The sequence below is a fragment of the Gymnoscopelus microlampas genome, assembly GCF_963454915.1.
Source record: "Gymnoscopelus microlampas genome assembly, chromosome: 21".
Taxonomy (NCBI): domain Eukaryota; kingdom Metazoa; phylum Chordata; class Actinopteri; order Myctophiformes; family Myctophidae; genus Gymnoscopelus; species Gymnoscopelus microlampas.
In genome coordinates, this window is record NC_139958.1 from 10,495,351 (window position 1) to 10,516,243 (window position 20,893).

General features: G+C 43.5%; 1 protein-coding gene across 1 annotated transcript in view; it reads left to right on the top strand.

Moving 5' to 3' along the window:
- Positions 1–298: 298 nt before the first annotated feature.
- Positions 299–20,893, top strand: part of tprn (taperin) — a 40,314-nt gene continuing 19,719 nt past the window's right edge. The window contains exon 1 of the mRNA XM_084046366.1: positions 299–2,914. Within this exon, the coding sequence (XP_083902492.1) occupies positions 488–2,914 (2,427 nt within the window). The 5' untranslated portion in view covers positions 299–487. The remainder of the gene's footprint in view (positions 2,915–20,893) is intronic.

The window sequence follows — 20,893 nt, forward strand, 5'->3', positions numbered from 1 at the left end:
AGAGAGAGAGAGAGAGAGAGAGAGAGAGAGTCAGAGAGAGAGAGAGAGAGAGAGAGAGAGATGCAGGCAGGCAGAGAGAGAGAGAGCAAGAGAGAGAGAGAGAGAGAGAGAGAGAGAGAGAGAGAGAGAGAGAGAGAGAGAGAGAGAGAGAGAGAGAGAGAGAGGCGGAGAGAGAGAGAGAGACAGGGGCAGGCAGAGAGAGAGAGAGAGAGAGAGAGAGAGAGAGAGAGAGGGGCAGGCAGAGAGAGAGAGAGAGAGAGAGAGAAAGAGAGAGAGAGAGGGGGGCAGGCAGAGAGAGAGAGAGAGAGAGAGAGAGAGGGGATGTGTGTGTGCACTGGTGTATGCTGCAGGTAACGCAGTGTAACAGGCGGACATAGAGCTGCTGTCCCACAGAACTGAACAACAGTCCTCCTCCACAAGGTAATATCCCCGCCGGGCCGGGGGGGAGACATTCTCTCTCTCCGGACCGTCGGGACCGACCGAGACGATGTCTTCTTCTTCTGGCCGCGGAGAGACCCGCGTCCTCCGCCGGGAGGAGGCCACCGCCGCCGGCACCGGGCAGCCCGAGAGCCCGAGGATGATGCCGGCCTGGAAGCGAGAGATCCTGGAGCGGAGGAAAGCGAAGGGCGGCGGCGGGTCTCCTGGAGGAGCAGGTGCCACGGCCGCGGAGCTCTGTCCTCCTCCTCCGGGGGGAGCAGGAGGAGGAGGAGGACAGCGGGTTAGTAATGGCGAGGGGACGGGGAACGCACCACCGCCGACGACAAAGGACAATGGTCGGAACTACACCGTCACTACGGCCAACCAGCACTTCGCGAGCAAGAAGCGCGGCGGCGGCGACAACGTCGCCTCGTCGCCCGACGATCTGTCGCCGGTGAAAACAAACAAAGAGAACCCGGCTCTCGTGATGATGTCCCTCGCCGCCGGCGAGGGACATCATCACGAGAGCCTGGTTCTGCACGACAGCCTAGGCCCCCTGGAGGATAACCCCTTCATCAAGCTGGAGAAGGAGAGGAAGAGGCGACAGGACCGCGACAACGCCGCGCGTCCCGTGCAGCACATACTGGAGCTGTACGGCAGCGTGCCGGGGATCCGCACCATCCGCGCCGAGAACATCATCATCATAGAGTCGGACCCGGATTACTTTCCGGAGGGGCACCACCACGCCGGTGGAATACTAACTAACCAGAACGGCGTCGGCGGCTACAGCTCCCTCAGCGACCTCCTGGATCGGAGGGGGAGCGCGGTCACCGAGATACGGGCGAAGGAGGTGGTTATATATGACACCGCGTTGAGCAGGAGCGAGGAGAACTTGAGCACCCTCGGTCACGACGGCTCCTTCTCCCTGTACGAGACGGCGGGGGGCGAGGGTCGAGGCCGCGTGAGTCGAATGCTGCAGAAGTTCGACAGCAATTACTACGGGAAGCTGCAGAAGAAGTCTCGCAGCACGGAGAACCTGCTGGAGCTGGACATCAGCACCAGCAGCAGGCCAAGGCTCCGAACCATGCCGCCACAGCCAGATCTGGTGCCAAAATACACCTGGCAGCCTCAGCCAGGCTCGCCGGTTCGCAACCCGGTAGTGGGTACTGCCCCCAGCAGCAGTGCCCCGTTGTCACCTGTCTTCCAGAGCTCCCCGTCTTCCAAACCAAAGCCCTCTGTCCCCGAGACAGACAGGGCCCACCACCACGCCGCTGCGGTACCGCCTCAGCCGGCGTCTGCGTCCCCCAAATCCAAGGTGCCATGCTCCCCGGAGACCCGCCGTGTCAGTGCCGCCGAATCACCCGCCAGGCCAATCTCCTCCCGGACGCCACAGACCTCGTCTGAGTTCGAGATCCGTCCCTCGCCCAAGCCGGACCTCACCTCCATCCCCGAGGGGGACGCCCAAGCCCGCGCCCTGGCTAACCTGAGGCTACAGTCGAGGAACTCCTTCACCGTCATTCCCAAACGTCGCAGCGCCGGCCCGTCCTCGCCGGGCAGCACGGCGCCCTCCACGCCCGTGAGGTCTCCCCCCTCGTCTCAGAAAGCGGCAGAGGTGCCCACACTGGGAGTGCCAACCCCCCACATCACCCTCACGTCCGTCCCGACGCCCTCGAAGTGGAAGGAGGGGGACAAGGCGAAGGTCTCGGAGGAAAAGGAGGTGAAGAGGGCATTTAAGCCCGCGTCCGCGACCACTCAGATGTCCCCTCCTCCTTCGCCCACGCACTTATCCCCCTCCTCTTCGTTTACGTTCGCCCCGATGTCCCCCTCCAAGACGAAGGAGGTGGACAAGGTGAAGAAGGCCTTCGAGCAAAAGGAGCAGGGGAAAAAAGTGTTTAAGCCTAAAACCGTGACCTTCTCCCCTCCTGCTTCACCCACGCGCTTATCTCCCTCCTCTACTCCAGTGGAGAAGGTCTGGAAGGTCTTGGAGCAAAAGGAGGAGGTGAAGAGGGCATTTAAGCCTGCGTCCGTAGCCACCTCCATCTCCCCTCCTCCTTCGCCCACACACTTGTTATCTCCCGTCCTCCCTATCCTAGCCCCGGTCCATCGCGTTACCTCGCCCGTCTCGTCCCCTGTCCCCTCGCTGTCGCCGCCCCCGTCTCCCGTCCCCTCTTCTCCCGTCCCCTCCGATCCCCCGTCCCCGGCTTCGGAGGAGCCTCTGGTTCCCGAGGACCGGCTGCCGGTCACCAACATCGACGACGTTCCCTACGAGAGGAGCTGGGGGAAGACCTTCACTGTGACGCCTAAACAACGCCCTGAAGCCCAGCCCCAGCAGCAGGATCAGGACCAGCCTGGCTCGACGCCTCCCCAGGCCCCGTACGCTCAGCTGGGCTCCCTGCTGAAGAAGCGCTACCCTGCCGTGGAGGAGATCGAGGTCATCGGCGGGTACCTCTCCCTGACGAGGTCCTGCCTCGCCAAGACGGGCTCCGCGGGCAAGAAGGTGAGACATGACCATGACCTTTCACTTTGCTGAGCTCGCCTATGGTGACATTTAACATTTTACGTTTCAGGAATGTTAATGATGCTCATGATATTATTGCACTGTTTGCGTTGGCAGAACGCTGCTGTAATTCCTAGGATCATCAACATAGCAAACAGGCTTTTAGTAAAGAGGTGCAAAGGTCGAAAAGCGCAGCACACACAGACATTAAGATAAGGTTTCTGTGTCCTGAAACATTAAGTCCTCCAGTCCCAGACCTCCGCCACATGATATGAAGTCTGTGGATTCGTTCATTATGCTGCAAGTTAAAAGGGACAATGTTTACAGTGATACATTTCCCCCAAACCGACAAAAAGTGTAGCTGCCGTACACTTTTTGAATAGTCTCAGGTGTGGGTGTGCAACAGTTAATCAAAACTACTCAATTTAACTCGTTTAGACCTGAGGCCGATTCTACAAATGTCTTCTAAATCCTAACAGTTTTCATAAAAACGTAATGTTGCGTCATCAGTGGTGCTCCAACTTTTTCATGTCAAGGACCCCCAAGATTATATGTATTTGGCCACGGACCCCCATCTCAAAATATTTTATTCCAGGGCAGGCAGGGAGGGACCCCCAGAAACAAAGATGTGAGTTAAAAAAAGTTCGCTTTAAATATATTCAAAGATTTGCACACATTTTCACAATCTTTCAAAAAATGGCAGATCTACAAGCTCGTATGAGCTTGTATATCTGCTATTTTTGAATCAATAGTTTCAGCCCTATGAGTGGGAGGTATACTACTTTAAACCTTCAGGTCACATCAGCTGACCTGTTCTCATGCCATATACTGCATAAGTGGATTACAGTGTGTGTTTACACAGCCTTAAGAACCACATGGAGCTGAGTCGTGTGTGTGTGTGTGTGTGTGTGTGTGTGTGTGTGTGTGTGTGTGTGTGTGTGTGTGTGTGTGTGTGTGTGTGTGTGTGTGTGTGTGTGTGTGTGTGTGTGTGTGTGTGTGTGTGTGTGTGTGTGTGTGTGTGTGTGTCGCTGCACCCTACAAAAGCATGTTATTCGTTGCGGGGGCACTTTATTATTGGGTTAAACAGCCCTCCTCCTTCAAGCCTAATCGACCCAAACAATCTCATCAAGCCTTGATTAAATAAATTCCCCAGGATTTGGCTCTTGGGGGGGAAAGCTCTAGCTGTCTCTACACATTAAGATCCTGAGTGTTAATTTAACTCTGGGAGTGTCAGTGTACAAATGTAACCAAACGGACAGACGGGGTCCCTTTGGTTACATTTATATACATCCTCAGAGTTAACCAGAAAACTCATAACACACCTGTGCTAACAGAGATGAAGAGGAAATGTTCATTCTACCCCAAAGTACGTTTTGTCAAAGTTTGGGTATTCTGGCCCGGACCACTGGCGTAGCGGTCCAGGGCACCCAGGCTACAATGTAGCCTGACAGCGTGTCGCGAGTTCGAGTCCCGGTCCCGCAACAGCCTTTTGCTGTGTGTCACTCCCACATCCCTCTGTGTCCCCATTTCCTGTCAGCCTACAAGGCCATTATAATATATTAGATACCATTATTTTATACTCTTTGGCTATTCTAAAATAGCAGATCTACAAGTGTAGCAGATCTGCTATTTTTGAAAAACCATGAACATTTGTGCAAATCTTTGAATATATATATATATATATATTTTTTTTTAAGCGAACATTTGTAACTCAAATCTTTGCTTCTGTGGGGTTCCTGGAACTAAATATTTTGCGATGGGGGTCCGCGGCCAAATACACATCATTTTTGGGTGTCCTTGACATGAAAAAGTTTGAGCACCACTGATATAGCAAACATATGGTTTTCAGAAAACTGTTAGGATTTAGAAGACATTTGTAGGTGGGTAGATAGATAGGATTTAATGGGTTAAATGGCACAAAGGTTCCTGTTTACATAATGTATAATGGATTCATAAATCATCACTCCATCACGATTCACCTTTTTTCAAGGGGATCGTGCAGAGTCCATTTTTAGATTACAGCTCAAGTCAGTCAACCCACATGGCAGGATCGATGTCAGCATAGGGTTGCTTTTGTTCCTCTACTACATGTCGTTAGCTCCTTTCCATTTCACGTCACATTACTAAACAGAGATCGAAACCCTAGGCCGGCCGTGATGTGAGCAACACAGCTGCGGCTAATATAACATTAATAATGGGTGTGTTACATTTAGATATGTGAACGTGCAACTTAAGCATTGACCAGTGGCACATCATCCATGGCTCTGGGCACAGTGGCACACCCAAAACAAACACACCCATTATTCATTTCATTGTAGCTGCTAATACCTTGCTTTATAAGCCTGCTTATAAACCTGCCATGTACAGTATATACTGTAGTTTATAACCTACCCTGGAAAACAATGAATCTACAATATCAGCATAGGATTTTATGCCCCTTCATCATCATACTTTGAGTGCCCTCGTGATCCCAGGCACAAGCTGCTTCGGCTGGTCTCTGTTGTTCATTGCTGTCCTGTCCTCTTGTAACCACTTAAACCATTATTTTATACTTTGGCTATTTTTGAAAAATCGTGAAAATGTGTGCAAATGTTTGAATATGCATATTTTTAAAGAAAACATTTTTTAACTCAAATCTTTGCTTCTGGGGGTCCCTGGAACAAAACATTTTGAGATGGAGGTCGGTGGCCAAATACCTACCATTTTTGGGGGTCCTTGACATGGAAAAGGTTTGAGCACCACTGATATAGCAACATAGGTTTTTCAGTTAGGATTTAGAAGACATTTGTAGAATCCCCCAGAAGCAAAGATGTGAGTTAAAGATGTTCGCTTTAAAAAAACATATATTTTCAAAGATTTGCTAAACTTTTCACCATTTTTCAAAAAATACCAGATCTACAAGCTCACAGATATATCTATATATCTGATATATCTGCTATTTTTGAATAGCCAAAGAAATCTTAAAATGACACAGATGCGTTCCCGGTCTTAAGATACCCATTTCAGTTCATGGCTCAAATCTGACTTCTTATTACATGTGTGAATGTATTATTAGCACTGTGTGTGTGTGTGTGTGTGTGTGTGTGTGTGTGTGTGTACATATTTTTCAGCACGGAGGTGAATATGATTATTGCCATTGTAAACCTGCTGAGTGTTACTGCTGTGCTATATCCATTTAGCTGTGTGTGTCCTGTACAGGACCACACCTTTTTTATTGACACTGATTATGTTGAGCCTGCTGGCAACTCTGGGCCAGGGCTGTCATAATCCTTGGCTCCACAAGCACAACATTACTGTCTTTTACTACCAGGGCAATAAAGGCCTGATACTGACTCCCACAAGGGTGTCCCACACCGAAAATCGCAGATCTACAAGTTCACAATGTGCTGCAAATTTGCGACACGTTGTGAGCTTGTGGATCTGCTACTTTCAGCGCTGTAGTACTGTTGTACAGTGGCGTATAAAATAGGCATAACTTTCATTCTAAAGCTAACCAGGCTGCTAAATCCCAACGTAGCATATAATCCATGATAAGCTGTGTGACCAGCACTCTGTTTACACTTGAAACATTTTGGACCGACTGACCTGCAGGGACCTATTTGGTCGCAGTTAAGAACTTGTGGCCATCATACATTGAGGCAGCTAGGAGGTAGTTACCGCTTTTTCTGGTGTTAAAGTTGTTGTTAATGCAGACATAACAGGCACCACCAATACAAAAGTTTGAACATTAAGTTTGGTTTTGGTGTCTATTGCCTACTTCTAGCTGGTAACAGTTCCAGGCATAAGTGTGTCTGTGCGTGTGTGCGTGCATGTGCGTGCGTGTGTGCGTGCGTGTGTGCGTGCATATGTGTGCGTGCGTGTGTGTGTGCGTGCATGTGTGTGTGTGTGTGTGTGTGCGCGTGTGTGTGTGTGTGTGTGCGCGTGTGTGTGTGTGGGTGCGTGTGTGTGCGTGTGTGCGCGAGCATGTGTGCCAAGAGTGTGTCGGCGGTGTGCGGCTCCCGTGTGTGTGCGGCTAGCATTGGTGAAAGAAGTACTCATATATTTTACTTAAGTAAAAGTAGCAATACCACAATATAAAAATACTCTGTTACAAGTAAAAGACCTTTGCTCAAAATGTTACTTGAGTAAAAGTACAAAAGTATTGGCATCAAAATATACTTTAAGTACCAAAAAAAAAAATAGCAGATCTACAAGCTCACAACGCAATGCAACACGTTCTGACTTTTTAGATAGGCTATTTTAAAATAGCCTAGGTATAGTAAAAACACCTCAAGTACAGTACTTGAGTAAATGTATGTACTTAGTTACTTTGCACCACTGGTGGCTATAGGAGACACAGACTAATCCGTGTGGTTTTGTCACCCTTTGTATTTCATCATCCGTGTTGTGTTTGAGGGCTCAGAAGAAATGCCCTCTCCTTTTGTCTGTGTTCGACTCTCTCTCTCTCTCTCTCTCTCTCTCTCTCTCTCTCTCTCTCTCTCTCTCTCTCTCTCTCTCTCTCTCTCTCTCTTATCTCTCTCTCTATGTCTCTCTCTCGTCGTGATCATCATCATCTAAGGCTTGTCATGGCCCCAGAGTTCACTGGGCAGGGCCGTGTGCTACGCAATTACAAAGGCATCGAGGGTTAGGCCTGGCCTGTATAATTTGTGTGGAATTTTTGTCTCAGAGCCACTGGCTTGTATGAGAGCTCAGACTGAGCCCAGAATGGGCTTTGGGAGAGACTCAGCTCTTTGGTTTTTTGGGTGGTTTGTGAGCACTGTTTTTCCACCCCGAAGAAACCCTTTTTTTTAAACCATTGAGACCTGAAGCCGATTCTACATGTCTCCTAAATCCCAACAGTTTTCTGAAAAACGTATGTTTCTATATCAGTGGTGCTCAATCTTTTTCATGTCAAGGACCCCCAAAATTATATGTATTTGGCTGAGGTCCCCCATCAAACTGTTTTGTTCCAGGGACCCCCAGAAGCAAAGATTTGAGTTAAAAATGTTCGCTTTAAAAAAATATATATTCAAAGATTTGCACACATTTTCACAAATTTTCAAAAATAGCAGATCTACAAGCTCGTAGCGCGGCACTCGGTGCCGCGCTATGAGCTTGTATATCTGCTATTTTTGAATAGCCCAAAGTGTAAAATAATGCTTTTTAGCTCAAATCTAAAAATGAGACAGTCCCAAGTCTCAATGGGTTAATATGGGGAACAAGGCTGAATCAGAACATTCCGGATGCGTGGTTTGTTTCTCATGGTTCACATGAAGAAAGCAGAACTTGGAAACAAACACATCATACTTACATTTTTATTGCCTTTTCTGTTTCACACAAACTGTTTCTGTTGTCACAACAAGCTGTGATTATACATGTGCTCTCTGGGAAAACTGTAGATCTCCTCTTTGAGATGGGTCGTGTTAAGATGACGTGAATAAAAGCCTCTGCAGACAGGGTGCGATTTTTCGCATGGGAAAAACGGACAATATCATTTTTTAACCCATTAAGACCTGGAACTGTGTCATTTTTTGATTTGAGCTAAAAAGCATTATTTTACAATTTGGCTATTCAAAAATAGCAGATATACAAGCTCATAGCGCGGCACCGAGTGCCGTGCTACGAGCTTGTATATCTGCTATTTTTGAAAAATCGTGAAAATGTGTGCAAATCTTTGAATATATATATATATTTTTAAAGCAAACATTTTTAACTCAAATCTTTGCTTCTGGGGGTCCCTGGAACAAAATATTTTGATGGGGTCCGCGGCCAAATACATATACTTGTGGCGGTCCTTGACATGAAAACTATTGAGCACCACTGATATGGAAACATAGGTTTTTCAGAAAACTGCTGAGATTTAGGAGACATGTAGAATCGGCTTCAGGTCTCAATGGGTTGAACACATGGTTCTCAATGACCTCATGCACACCGGCTCCGAATTTACCGTGCGGCGATGCGATGCGTTTTTTTTTCTTCAATCGAACCCAGTTCGATTCGTGCTTCTTTTCGCATGCGGTAAAAACTGATTGACTAATCGCAACCTGTCTGCAAAGGCCTTAATACTGTGCTATATCATACACCATTGGTTCTCAAAGTGGGGTCTGGGGACCCCCAGGGGTACTTGAGGGGGTTCCAGGGGGTCCCCAGCTAGATGATGGACAGGAACCAAATGGACCCTTATGGGTCTGTAACTCTGAGAGTGTACAAATGGAACCAAATGGACCCGTTAGGGTCCATTTGGTTCCATTTGTACACTCTCAGAGTTAAATTATCATTGGTTTTACAATGTGAATTGGGGTCCCAGAGGTATAAATGCCATTAAATGGGGGTCCGTAGCCTAATGCATGTCAAACTGGGGGTCCTTGAAATTAAAATGGTTGAGAATCACTGCTAGAGAGCCGTAAAAACCTTCTCTTATTGGGGTCCCTGGCTTATCTTTTCAAATGGGGGTCCGCGGGGTAATAAGTGTCAATTAGGGGGTCCTTGACATGAAAAAGTTTGAGAACCACTGTCATACACTACATATAGATAGGTCGTAAGCACCCCCCCTCCTCCATGTTCACAGTCATCAACTTTATAGTTTCTGTTTACAAAGTCTGGAAGGAAAACAGAATGTTTTATTTGTTCCAATGTTCAGTGCCAAAAACACAGTTAAATCTTTAATCGCAATTATTTTCATTATTATTTCATGATGGTGACAGCCCTCGTAAAACAAAAACACATTCATATGGATATGGAACAAATGTGTCACAGGGCCTGCTTCCTCTTCTATGGATGGGATCACTGCTAGCGATGGAAATACAGATCCATTCGTTTCCATTTGTACACTCTCTGAGTTGAATTATTACCGAGGATCTTACTGTGTGGTTAACCTATGTCCTTGTAACTTTCTCTACAAAATCCTTCATTAATACATAGTTAATTTAACTCTTACAAGTCCTTTTTTCACTTTCAGAGTTAAAGGTAGGGTAAGTGATATTTTTTTTGTTTTTTGGTGAAAACAAAAAGTTTTTTGTTGAAAGGTTAAAGCTCTATATTCTGATAGTAATCCTTGCTATAGTGTGTTTGCTCAGTCACAGGAGTCTCCCCGTCTCTCCAGCTCTTTAATAAATAGAAAATACATTTTCAGGTAGATGACAATATTTCAGCCAATCAGGAGAGAGTACCTATTTATCAGCTTAATATTTTATAGTGTTCCAGTTCTAATGTTGTCTGCTCGTTTCTTAGGGTCACCACTTCCGGTTTCACTTGTTTAATCTGTATCCTAACTGAATTCTCCATCCTGATTGGATAAAATTAGTATCCCGACCTGAAAATGCATTTTCTGTTTAATAAAGAGCTGGAGAGACATGGAGACTCCTGTTACTGAACAAACACTCCATAGCATAGAGCATTGGTTCTCAAAGTGGGGTCCGGGGACCCCCAGGGGTCCTTGAGGGAGTTCCAGGGGGTCCCCAGCTAAATGATAGATTAGGCACCAAATGGACCCTTATGGGTCTGTAACTCTGAGAGTGTACAAATGGAACCAAATGGACACTAACGGGTCCATTTGGTTCCATCTGTACACACTCAGAGTTAAATTGACATAGATTTTACAATATAAATTGCGGTCCAAGTGATAGAAATGCCATTAAATGGGGGTCTGTAGCCCTAATGCATGTCAAACTGGGGGTCCTTGAAATTAAAATGGTTGAGAATCACTGCTAGAGCCGTAAAAAATCTTCTCTTATGGGGGTCCCTCCCTGGCATATCTTTTGAAATGGGGGTCCACGGGCTAATAAGTGTCAATTTGGGGGTCCCTGACATGAAAAAGTTTGAGAACCACTGGCATAGAGTACTATCAGAATATAGAGCTATTTAACACTTATTCTAACCAAAGAAAATCACTTACCCTACCGTTTTAAATGAACAGTCAGGGTGTATTTTATTTTATTTTAGGCACTGCTTTTTCTTTATCCCCCCTGAGGTTTGCTATCCCCCCCCCCCCTCCATCCTTCTCACCATGCTCTGCTGTATTCCTGTATTGTGTCGGTTAATAATAAGGCTCGTCCTGCTGCTTCCAAAGAGTCCCTCCTTTGATCCTCTTCCTCTCCGTATTGGAGAGGCAATGGAAGAGGGGTGCTTATATAGGTCAAGTGCAGCTTCATCGTGCACTGCACTGCATCGCTTACACATTTGCATAAAATCTAAGGAGAGGGCTTTGCCGAGGAGAAAAATATATAGACGGGGCTCAACCACCAAAAGATTCCCATTTGTTGCTTTGATTGGGCCCCGGCGTGCGGGGCCCCCTTGGGTTTTGGTACATTGAGGTCAGGTGTGTTTTCTATACTCTTGGTTACAGTACATGATGATGATGATGACACTGCTCTTTGTTGAGCAGAGGGGGGTGGGAGGGGGGTTGGGCAGCTGGCAGTGAGATGTGATGGGAGGAGGAGGAGGAGGAGGTGGAGTGGTTTGTTTTTGAAGTCTCCTCCTCCTCTTCTGTGACTGGTTGTTATGAGAGGAGAGAGAGAGAGAGAGAGACGGATGAGAGGAGAGAGAGAGAGAGAGAGACGGACTCGCTGTGTGTGTGTGTGTGTGTGTGTGTGTGTGTGTGTGTGTGTGTGTGTGTGTGTGTGTGTGTGTGTGTGTGTGTGTGTGTGTGTGTGTGTGTGTGTGTGTGTGTGTGTGTGTGTGTGCACAGCATCCACAGAGAGAGAGAGGGAAGAGCGTGTGTTTGTGAGCCATTCAAAACCGGGAAAGCACCTGACCTGTGTTTTAGATTTCTTTGGCTATTCAAAAAATATCAGATCTACAAGCTCATATCGCGTCACTTCGTGCCGCGCTATGAACTTGTAGATGTGATATTTTTTTTAAAAACATTTTGTGCAAATCTTTGAATTCACCTGTTTTTAAAGGGAATATTTTTAACTCAAATCTTTGCTTCTGGGGGTCCCTGGAACTAAATATTTGACGTGATGGGAGGAGTGGTTTGTTCTCCTCTTCTGTGACTGGTTGTTATGAGAAGAGAGAGACGGACTTGTGTGTTCGTGAGCACAGCATACACACAGAGAGGAAAGAGTGTGTGTGTGTGGATACACACACACACACACACACACACACACACACACACACACACACACACACACACACACACACACACACACACACACACACACACACACACACACACTCCTCTCTTGCACTTAAACTCCTCTCTTGCACTTACAGAGTCCCATCCCTGTGACATATTTTTAGATGAACCTTTCTTAGGTTTTTGGTCATTTTGATGCATTTTTAAATTAGCAGATCTACAAGGTCACAACGCGTCACATTGTGACGCGTTGTAAGCTTGTAGATCGGCTATTTTCAAATAGTCGCTGTATAGGTTTAAAAGTGCTCACGTGGCCTAATACAGTAGCTTCTTTTTGGACTTGTTTTCATAGACCTGGTTTCTTATTTCTCTTGCAGAATCTGGCAACGGTGGCGGTCACATAATTTTCTCGGTTATCTGAAGCCATCAAGGCGTCAGCAGTTCAATGTATCTTTGACCTTTTTTTTTATCACGTGTTCTTCTAGTCCAGGAGGTTATGGTTATTATGGTGATGTCATTGGTTGGCAGAGCGCCAGATGACTGTCACCGTTCCCCCTGGGGATCAGGAAGTTGTTTTGTATTGCTTTGTGTACACGTTAGGACCATCACGTGACAGCCTACTTTATCCCTTTAAGACCATTGACGGGAACGCATCTGTGTAACCAATTAAACCATTATTTTATACTTTGGCTATTCAAAAATAGCAGATCTACAAGCTCATATAGGGTGCCGTGCTACAAGCTTGTAGATCTGCTAGAAAAATCTTGGAAATTTGTGCAAATCTTTGAATACGTTTTTAACTCAAATCTTTGCTTCTGGGATTCTACAAATGTCTTCTAAATCCTAACAGTTTTTGGAAAACACTTATGTTGCTATAATATCAGTGTTTCTCAAATTGTTCATGTCAAGGACCCCCAAAATGATATGTACTGTATATGGCTGTGGACCCCCCCCCATCTCACAATATTTTGTTCCAGGGACCTCCAGAGGCAAAGACTTTGCGAGTTCAAAATGTTTGCTTAAAAATATATACAGTATATTCAAAGATTTGCCACACATTTTCACGATAAAAAAAAACCCCAGCAGATCTACGAGCTCATAGCGCGGCACGAGTGACGCGCTATGAGCTCGTAGATCTGCTGTTTTTGAAGAATCGTGACACACACTCTCAGACATATACTGTAGTAGCTCAAATCTAAAATGACACAGATGCTTTCCAGGTTTTAATGGGTTAAAAAAAGACTACTAATCATATGTGAACTCCTTCACTACGTGCACCAAGTTAAACTGCTTTTTGTCTCAAATGTTTTATACCAAGGGACAGCCAAAATCTCTAAATAGTAATACTATTTGTTGTAAAAGCTTTATACTAAGTCAGGGGTCTTCAACGTTTTCAGGCCAAGGACCCCCTAGCTGAGCGAGAGATGAAGCAGGGACCCCCTCTATATTTTATAGAATTGTGTTTAAGATTAAACTTTTCTGTTTACTTAGTCTGCTCTTTTTACCCTCTACACCTATACACCTCTTTGCCAAAAATGTTGCTGTTGAAGACCCCTGTACTAATTTATCCTCGCTTGCAAGTGGCAACGTGACACAGCCCTGTGTTTACACATGTCTTTATTCCCCGTCTTGTTTTCTCTTGCCAATAAAGCTCTTTGAATTGAAAACTTTGAATTGAGAGAGAGAGAGAGAGAGAGAGAGAGAGAGAGGAGGGGGAGGGGTGAGGTGGTAGCATTCAGGAAGTGTGTGTAAGGGAGGAGGAGATGAGGGAATAGCTACAGCTTGGTAAATAATTAAACACAATGGACTTTCACACCTGTAGTCCTGTGGGCTGGCGCACTATAAAAAAAGAAAAGTCGGAGAGTTGCCCTTTCATTAGCCTTCCTGTTCCTGTGCCAGAACAAAGCTCTTACCCATTACAAGTTTGGGTATTTTTACTCTGCAATAATACATGCCGTGACATTTGACCCGTGAATGACAACCATGGGGCCGTGGTCAAGCCAACGCTGAAAGAAACATCCTTCCTCTGCAGACGCAGAACAAGAGACACAAAATATGTGTCCACTTTGTTACAAATTCAAACGATTACAGTAGTTAGGTCGAGGACAATGCAGTTACAAACACCGGTGGAAAGTACAATTTTGAGGTAGTTTTTACTTTAATGGTTAAAGGTGGTTGTATTCCATTGGATATCCTGCCCCTGTCACGGTGGCTCACTAATCTCGCTGCTGTGTTTGCACATTGTTGTACTTCAGACAGCAGATTCGGGAGGGTTTTTGTTGTTGTTATTAGTCATGAGTTTATCTGTGTGAGTTGATTGATTGAAATACTTTATTGGGGATGTTAACCCATTAAGGCCTGAGACCATATTCTAATGTCTTGTAAATCCTAACAGTTTTCTGAAAGTACTTATGTTTCTATATCAGTGGTTCTCAAACTTTTTCATGTCAAGGACCACCCAAAATTATATGTATTTGGCAGCGGACGCCCATCTCAAAATATGTTGTTCCAGAGACCCCCCAGAAGCAAAGATTTGAGTTAAAAATGTTCGCTTTAAAAATATGTATATTCAAAGATTTTCACACATTTTCAAGATTTTTCAAAAATAGCAGATTTACAAGCTATGAGCTTGTAGATCTGCTATTTTTGAATAGCCGAAGAAATCTGCGGGTTAAAACACACCAAATGGATGACACAAAACGCCAGAGGCTCGTTTCCGTTGTGGTCCATTAAACATTCAACACTCAAACATCTGGACAAAACGACAGTGCATCAACAAAAAAAACTACACAAAAATACAGAATACAGTTTAAATGAATGATATAGAAGTATTTGTAACATGTTGCACAGTAATCACGTTTGTTGGTTGTAGTGGTTGCACAAATTCTCACGATTTTGCAAAAATAGCAGATATACAAGCTCATGGTGCAGCACGAAGTGACGCGCTATGAGCTTGTATATCTGCTATATATATATATAGCTAAAATCTAAAATGACACAGATGCGTTCCCAGTTTTAGTGGGTTGAATGTGCTCTATAAATAAAGTGGATTGGATAGGTTATTATTAAGTATGCACAGTAAAATCCCTAGTGATCCTTTCTCTCACAAAATGTACAAATGTAACCAAACAGTGCACTCTCTTGAGTTAAATTAACCATGAGGACTTTACTGTGTGGGTTCATTGTTTTGACTGGAGTTGGATTCGAGCCACTATATCGCCTTGAACATGACTTTGTCTCATTGTTTGTGCAATGGTGGAAACTAAGTACATTTACTCAAGTACTGTGTGTGTGTGTGTGTGTGTGTGTGTGTGTGTGTGTGTGTGTGTGTGTGTGTGTGTGTGTGTGTGTGTGTGTGTGTGTGTGTGTGTGTGTGTGTGTGTGTGTGTGTGTGTGTGTGTGTGTGTGTGTTTGTATTACTATACTTGCGAGGACCAAGTATAGTAGAATTTGAAGAAATCTACATTGTGAGGACAGCTCTCCTGGTCCTCACAAGACAAATGGTTGTTTTATAGTTAAAACATTTTTTTAGAGATACGTTTACAATTAGAAAAACATTCAGGTCAGGATTAGACATTTAGAGGTTAGGTTTAGGGATTGGAATTAGAGTTCAACATGATTTATACTTAGTTGCGCGCCAGTGTCATGCACCGAAAAACAGCCGATCTACAAGCCCACAACGTGTGGGCTTGTAGATCTGCTGTTTTTCGGCTTTAGGCTTACGGTTAAAAATAGCAATTTTTTTTTTGAAATGGCATTCATAACATGGCTGTCCTAAAGTGTTGATGTCCTCACAAGTATAGTAATACAAACGTGTGTGTGTGTTTGTGTGCGTGTGTGTGTGTGTGTGCGTGCCCATTCGTCCCCCTGTCGACCCAAACAGAGGTGTAAATATGTGGATGATAAGGGCTTGCAGTCTCAGCGGCCTGTTTGACTTTGAACAGGCTTGACATTTGCACCGGGTGCTCTGTGTCTGGCTGCAGGGGTCTGTGTGAAATAACCTACCTCATGCATCTACACACGTACAGTACACACTAGGCATGTAACGATTGATCATAAATCAATTAAAATCGATTCAAACTGGTGACAATTTAAATCGATTTAATAGAAAATGTATTGCGATGCAAAAAGCCGAGGGTGCGTAAAAAAAAGAGAAGAAAATACAGGATCTTTGTAAAGAGAATAGATGAAAAAAATAGTTTTCAGTCATTTGCTACTGTATTGAAAAGAGGATTAGAGAAAACATAGTATTGTAAAAAATATATATATAAGAGAAGAAAATTCTGGATTTGAAAGAAATTATTTTCTTTATTTTCTTTATTTAATGAAAAATAATTTTGTGTTTAAAAAATCGTGAAAAATCGTATCGTGAACCCAGTATTGTGATTCGAATCGTATGGTGAGTTGAGTGAATCGTTACATTCCTAGTACACAGTACACACACACACACACACACACACACACACACACACGTTTGAATTACCATCTTTGTGACACGCAAAATAACTGATCTATAAGCCTCAAAACACATTGCAACAACACCAGCGCACAACTATGTGTAAAATTGTGTATAATTACCTAACCACTAAATGCCTAACCCTAACTAACCCCAACCTGAATCCTGTCCTAATTGTATGTTGCCTAACTAATAATCTTTTATTTAACCATAGAACATTCATTTCTATTGTGAGGACCAGGAACATTGTCCTCACAATGTCTATTTCTTAAATTCTACTATACTTAGTGTAGTAAAAAAAAGAAAAAAAGAACACACACACGGTTCCCACACGGCATCACAGATTCACATTATGTAACCCCAATGTGATTAGAATTCACTCGGCAAAGCTGTGCTGTCATAGTCATGTTTAATTCAGGATGTATATCTTTTAAGACCGGGAACGCATCTGTGTCATTTTAAGATTTCTTTGGCTATTCAAAAATAGCAGATATACAAGCTCATGAGCTATGTGCTTGAAAATGTGTGCAAATCTTTGAATATATATATATATATATATATATATATATATATATATTTTTTTTTTTTTCTAAAGGGAATCTTTGCTTCTGGGGGGGTTCCTGGAACAACATATTTACATATGGGGGTCCTTGACATGGAAAAGTTGGAGCACCAGTGATATAGCAACCTACCGTAACATACATCTCAAAACGTTTCGTTCCAGGGACCCCCAGAAGCAAAAAAATCATTTACAAATGTTCGCTTAAAAATATATATATATTCAAAGGTTTGCACTCATTTTTAAGATTTTTGAAAAATAGCAGATCTACAAGCTCATAGTGGTGCTCACTCGGTGCCGTGCCATGAGCTTGTATATCTGCTATTTTTGAATAGCCAAAGTCAATATAAGCAAATATAAGATAGATAAGATGTTTATTGTCACTGTATGGAACATACAACAGCATTTTGTTCCAGTGCATCCACTTGAAAACATATACGTAGCAGCATCAACAAAGAAATACAGATAGAGCAACATTATGCTGTTATAGTCTGTCATAGTCAAGTCAGCATAGTCTGTTGTCAAATAGGAACATTTGACATATGTGAGTATATTGTGTCATATAATATTTGTATTTGTTGAACAGCCACGCACACACTCACTCACTCAGAGGTGTATAAAAAGAACTTGTGTGGGCTATGGCGTAGAGAGCATCTAGGTGGAGATCGGAGAGGCCGCTCTCTCTATAAATAATAACTGTATAACCGTATTTATAGAGCACTTATAAAGAACAAGGTTATGGAATGCTTTACACAGTACATATCGGCCTCCACTCCGGAACAGCGTCATCCCCGAGAGGACCTCCAGGCTACGTACAGGCCCCATAAAGGGTTAATAACTCTCAAATGTAATTAGGGCGCCAGGCCCTTAAAGTGCTTTAAAGTTAACGAGTAAAATCTCAAAATCAATGCTAAAGCAGACAGGCAACCAATGTAGGGACGTTAAAATAGGAGTCATGTGTTCATCTGGTTTTAGTTAATAAAGCCTATTTACTTACTTGACTTGGTAGAACGCTCGTTCTTGCGAGAGGGGTGTCAAGTTCTATCAAAATCTATCAGGCTGGAAAAATTTCCCAGTTTTAATAACTGTTGGCTGAAATTCCCAGTTTGTTGCCTTGGTAATCGCTTCCTAACGTTAACGTGGTGGGACAAAGGGGGGGTTTGTCGCTGTTAATATGCAATGCAAATGGTATTCAAATATACCAGCATACCGCACAGCCTAGTCATAAACTGCATCGTTCATAAAATGTAGGCTAATCAGCGTTCACAAGTTCAGGGTGTTTATCTGAGATGTATGTAAATCTGTTGTTGGTTTGTCATGCATTTGTAGTTTTCATTAACATACCGTATATTGCATGCTAGCGTTGGCATGTTCTCAATTAACAACTCGACCCATTAAAACCGGGAAAGCTCCCCTGTTTTGTGGAGAAAAAAAAAAAATCATGATACTGTGTGCAAATCATTGAATATATATATTTTTAAAGCGAACATTTTTAACTCAAATCTTTGCTTCTGGGGGTCCCTGGAACCAAATATTTTGTGATGGGGCCGAATGCGTATACATTTTTGGGGGTCCTTGACATTAAAAAGTTTGAGAACCATTGATATAGCAACATGAGTTTTTCTGAAAACTGTTAGGATTTAGAAGACATTAAAGAATTGGCCTCAGGTCTTAATGGGTTGAACCCTAGTTGGCCGGTGTCCCCCAGGGCTCTATGCCAGGTCCGCTAGTATCTGCATCATATTTCTCCGCCGAGAATAGGCGATCTACAAAGCTCACGTGAATGATGCCTTGTGAGGCAGGCTGTTTTCGGCAGATTCATGTGGTTAAATCATTAATATTTTTCATCGTTGTGAGCTTGTAGATCGTCTATTTTCCAGTATTTCTGCACAACATCATTGTTAGACGAAGTATAAAATAATGGTTAATCAGAGTCATTGATTTATTTGATTTTTTTTTTAAAAATCGATTGGAATTTGTTTTGTCAATTCGATGATGAATACATTTTTTTAAATGATTATTAAAAAAACACGCTTCCCGATTATTTGATTAATTAAAAAAAAGTAATGTATAGAATAATAAGAAAATATATGGTGGATAGCTGCAGCCCTATTTGATTAGAATAAATGTTCTATTTCTTCCTGGCAGAGAATAGCCTCTTATCAGCATGTGTGCATGCCACCCCTCTCTTTCTCTCCGTCTGTCTGTCTGCATTCGGGGGGCAATAATTAATCCATTAACCCATTAAGACCTGGAACTGTGCCATTTTTAGATTTGAGCTAAAAAGCATTATTTTACACTTTGGGCTATTCAAAAATAGCAGATATACAAGCTCATAGCGCGGCACCGAGTGCCGCGCTACGAGCTTGTAGATCTGCTATTTTTGAAAAATCGTGAAAATGTGTGCAAATCTTTGAATATATATATATTTTTAAGCAAACATTTTTAACTCAAATCTTTGCTTCTGGGGGGTCCCTGGAATAAGATATTTTGATGGGGGTCCGCGGCCAAATACATATAATTTTGGGGGTCCTTGACATGAAAAAGATTGAGCACCACTGATATAGAAACATACGTTTTTCAGAATACTGTTGAGATTTAGGAGACATGTAGAATCGGCTTCAGGTCTTAATGGGTTAAGACCTGAGGCTGACTCTACAAATGCCTTCTGAATCAGTATTTAAAAAATGTAAAACAAAATGACGCGCTGTGAGCCTGTATGTCTGCTATTTTTGAATCGCCAAAGCAAAAATGTAAAATGACACAGATGCTTTCCCGGTTATAGATTTAATAAATTATAAAAAAAAATATTGATAATTAAAAAAAAAATCTATTCATTAATAATCGATCACCATTGTAGGAGAAATGTTTCACGAAATGAAAAAAAGGAAAATCGCGACTAGCGATGGGTCGTTCATGATCGGTTCGTTCAAAAGAACTACTTCATTGCACGCCATCGTTCATGCCGCCCCCCAATAATAATAAATAAGTAATAATAACGCTCCCGCGATAGTGTTAGAAAATAGCGCTACTGAACGAGAACGTGAACGAATCATTTGAACGAGTCATTGCCGTGAACAAAATTGTTCGTTCACTGATTTTTTTCCCCACCACTAAATCTTTAAAAAAAAGCTTCTTGATTAATCGAAAAAGTTATCAATAGAATAAGCTAAGAATAATCTAATAAACCATAGTTGCAGCCTTAAATACCTGTGTCTCTCTCTCTCTCTCTCCTCTCACTCTACCTCCTCCACTCTCCCGTTTCTCTCTCTCTCTCTCACATATCCATGGCGCCTGTCGCCACGGCAACGCAAGCCACGGCCATTCTATCCTGTCATTAGGATTCCAGGATAAGACACACACACACACACACACACACACACACACACACACACACACACACACACACACACACACACACACACACACACACACACACACACACACACACACACACACACACACACACACACACACACACACGCACACCATGCTCTCATGTCTATGTTCTAGTGTTGGCTTCTGTAATTGACAAGTCTAGATGAGTCTTCCTTTAACCCCTTAATGCCCTATTTTATTGGCCAAAGCGGCTTAAAGGGATAGTTCACCCCAAAAACATTTTTATTTTCTATCAATTACACAACCCACGAAGCCTTGAATTCATGGAGATGTATTGTTTTTTGTCACATTCCTGAGCCAATAATTTGATGACCGGTGGAAAGATGCTAATGTCTCCGGTAGGAGACTCAAATGACCTGCATTTGAGTCTAGTACTCTGGTTAAGAGTGGCTGCTTAATGCCTGCAGTGTAAGAAATGTGTTTTTTTGTGATTTGAGGGGCTCACATAATATCTATAATGACAAAACTAGTCTCACCCAGAGCCATTGAGATAGAATGAGGGCTCAAAAA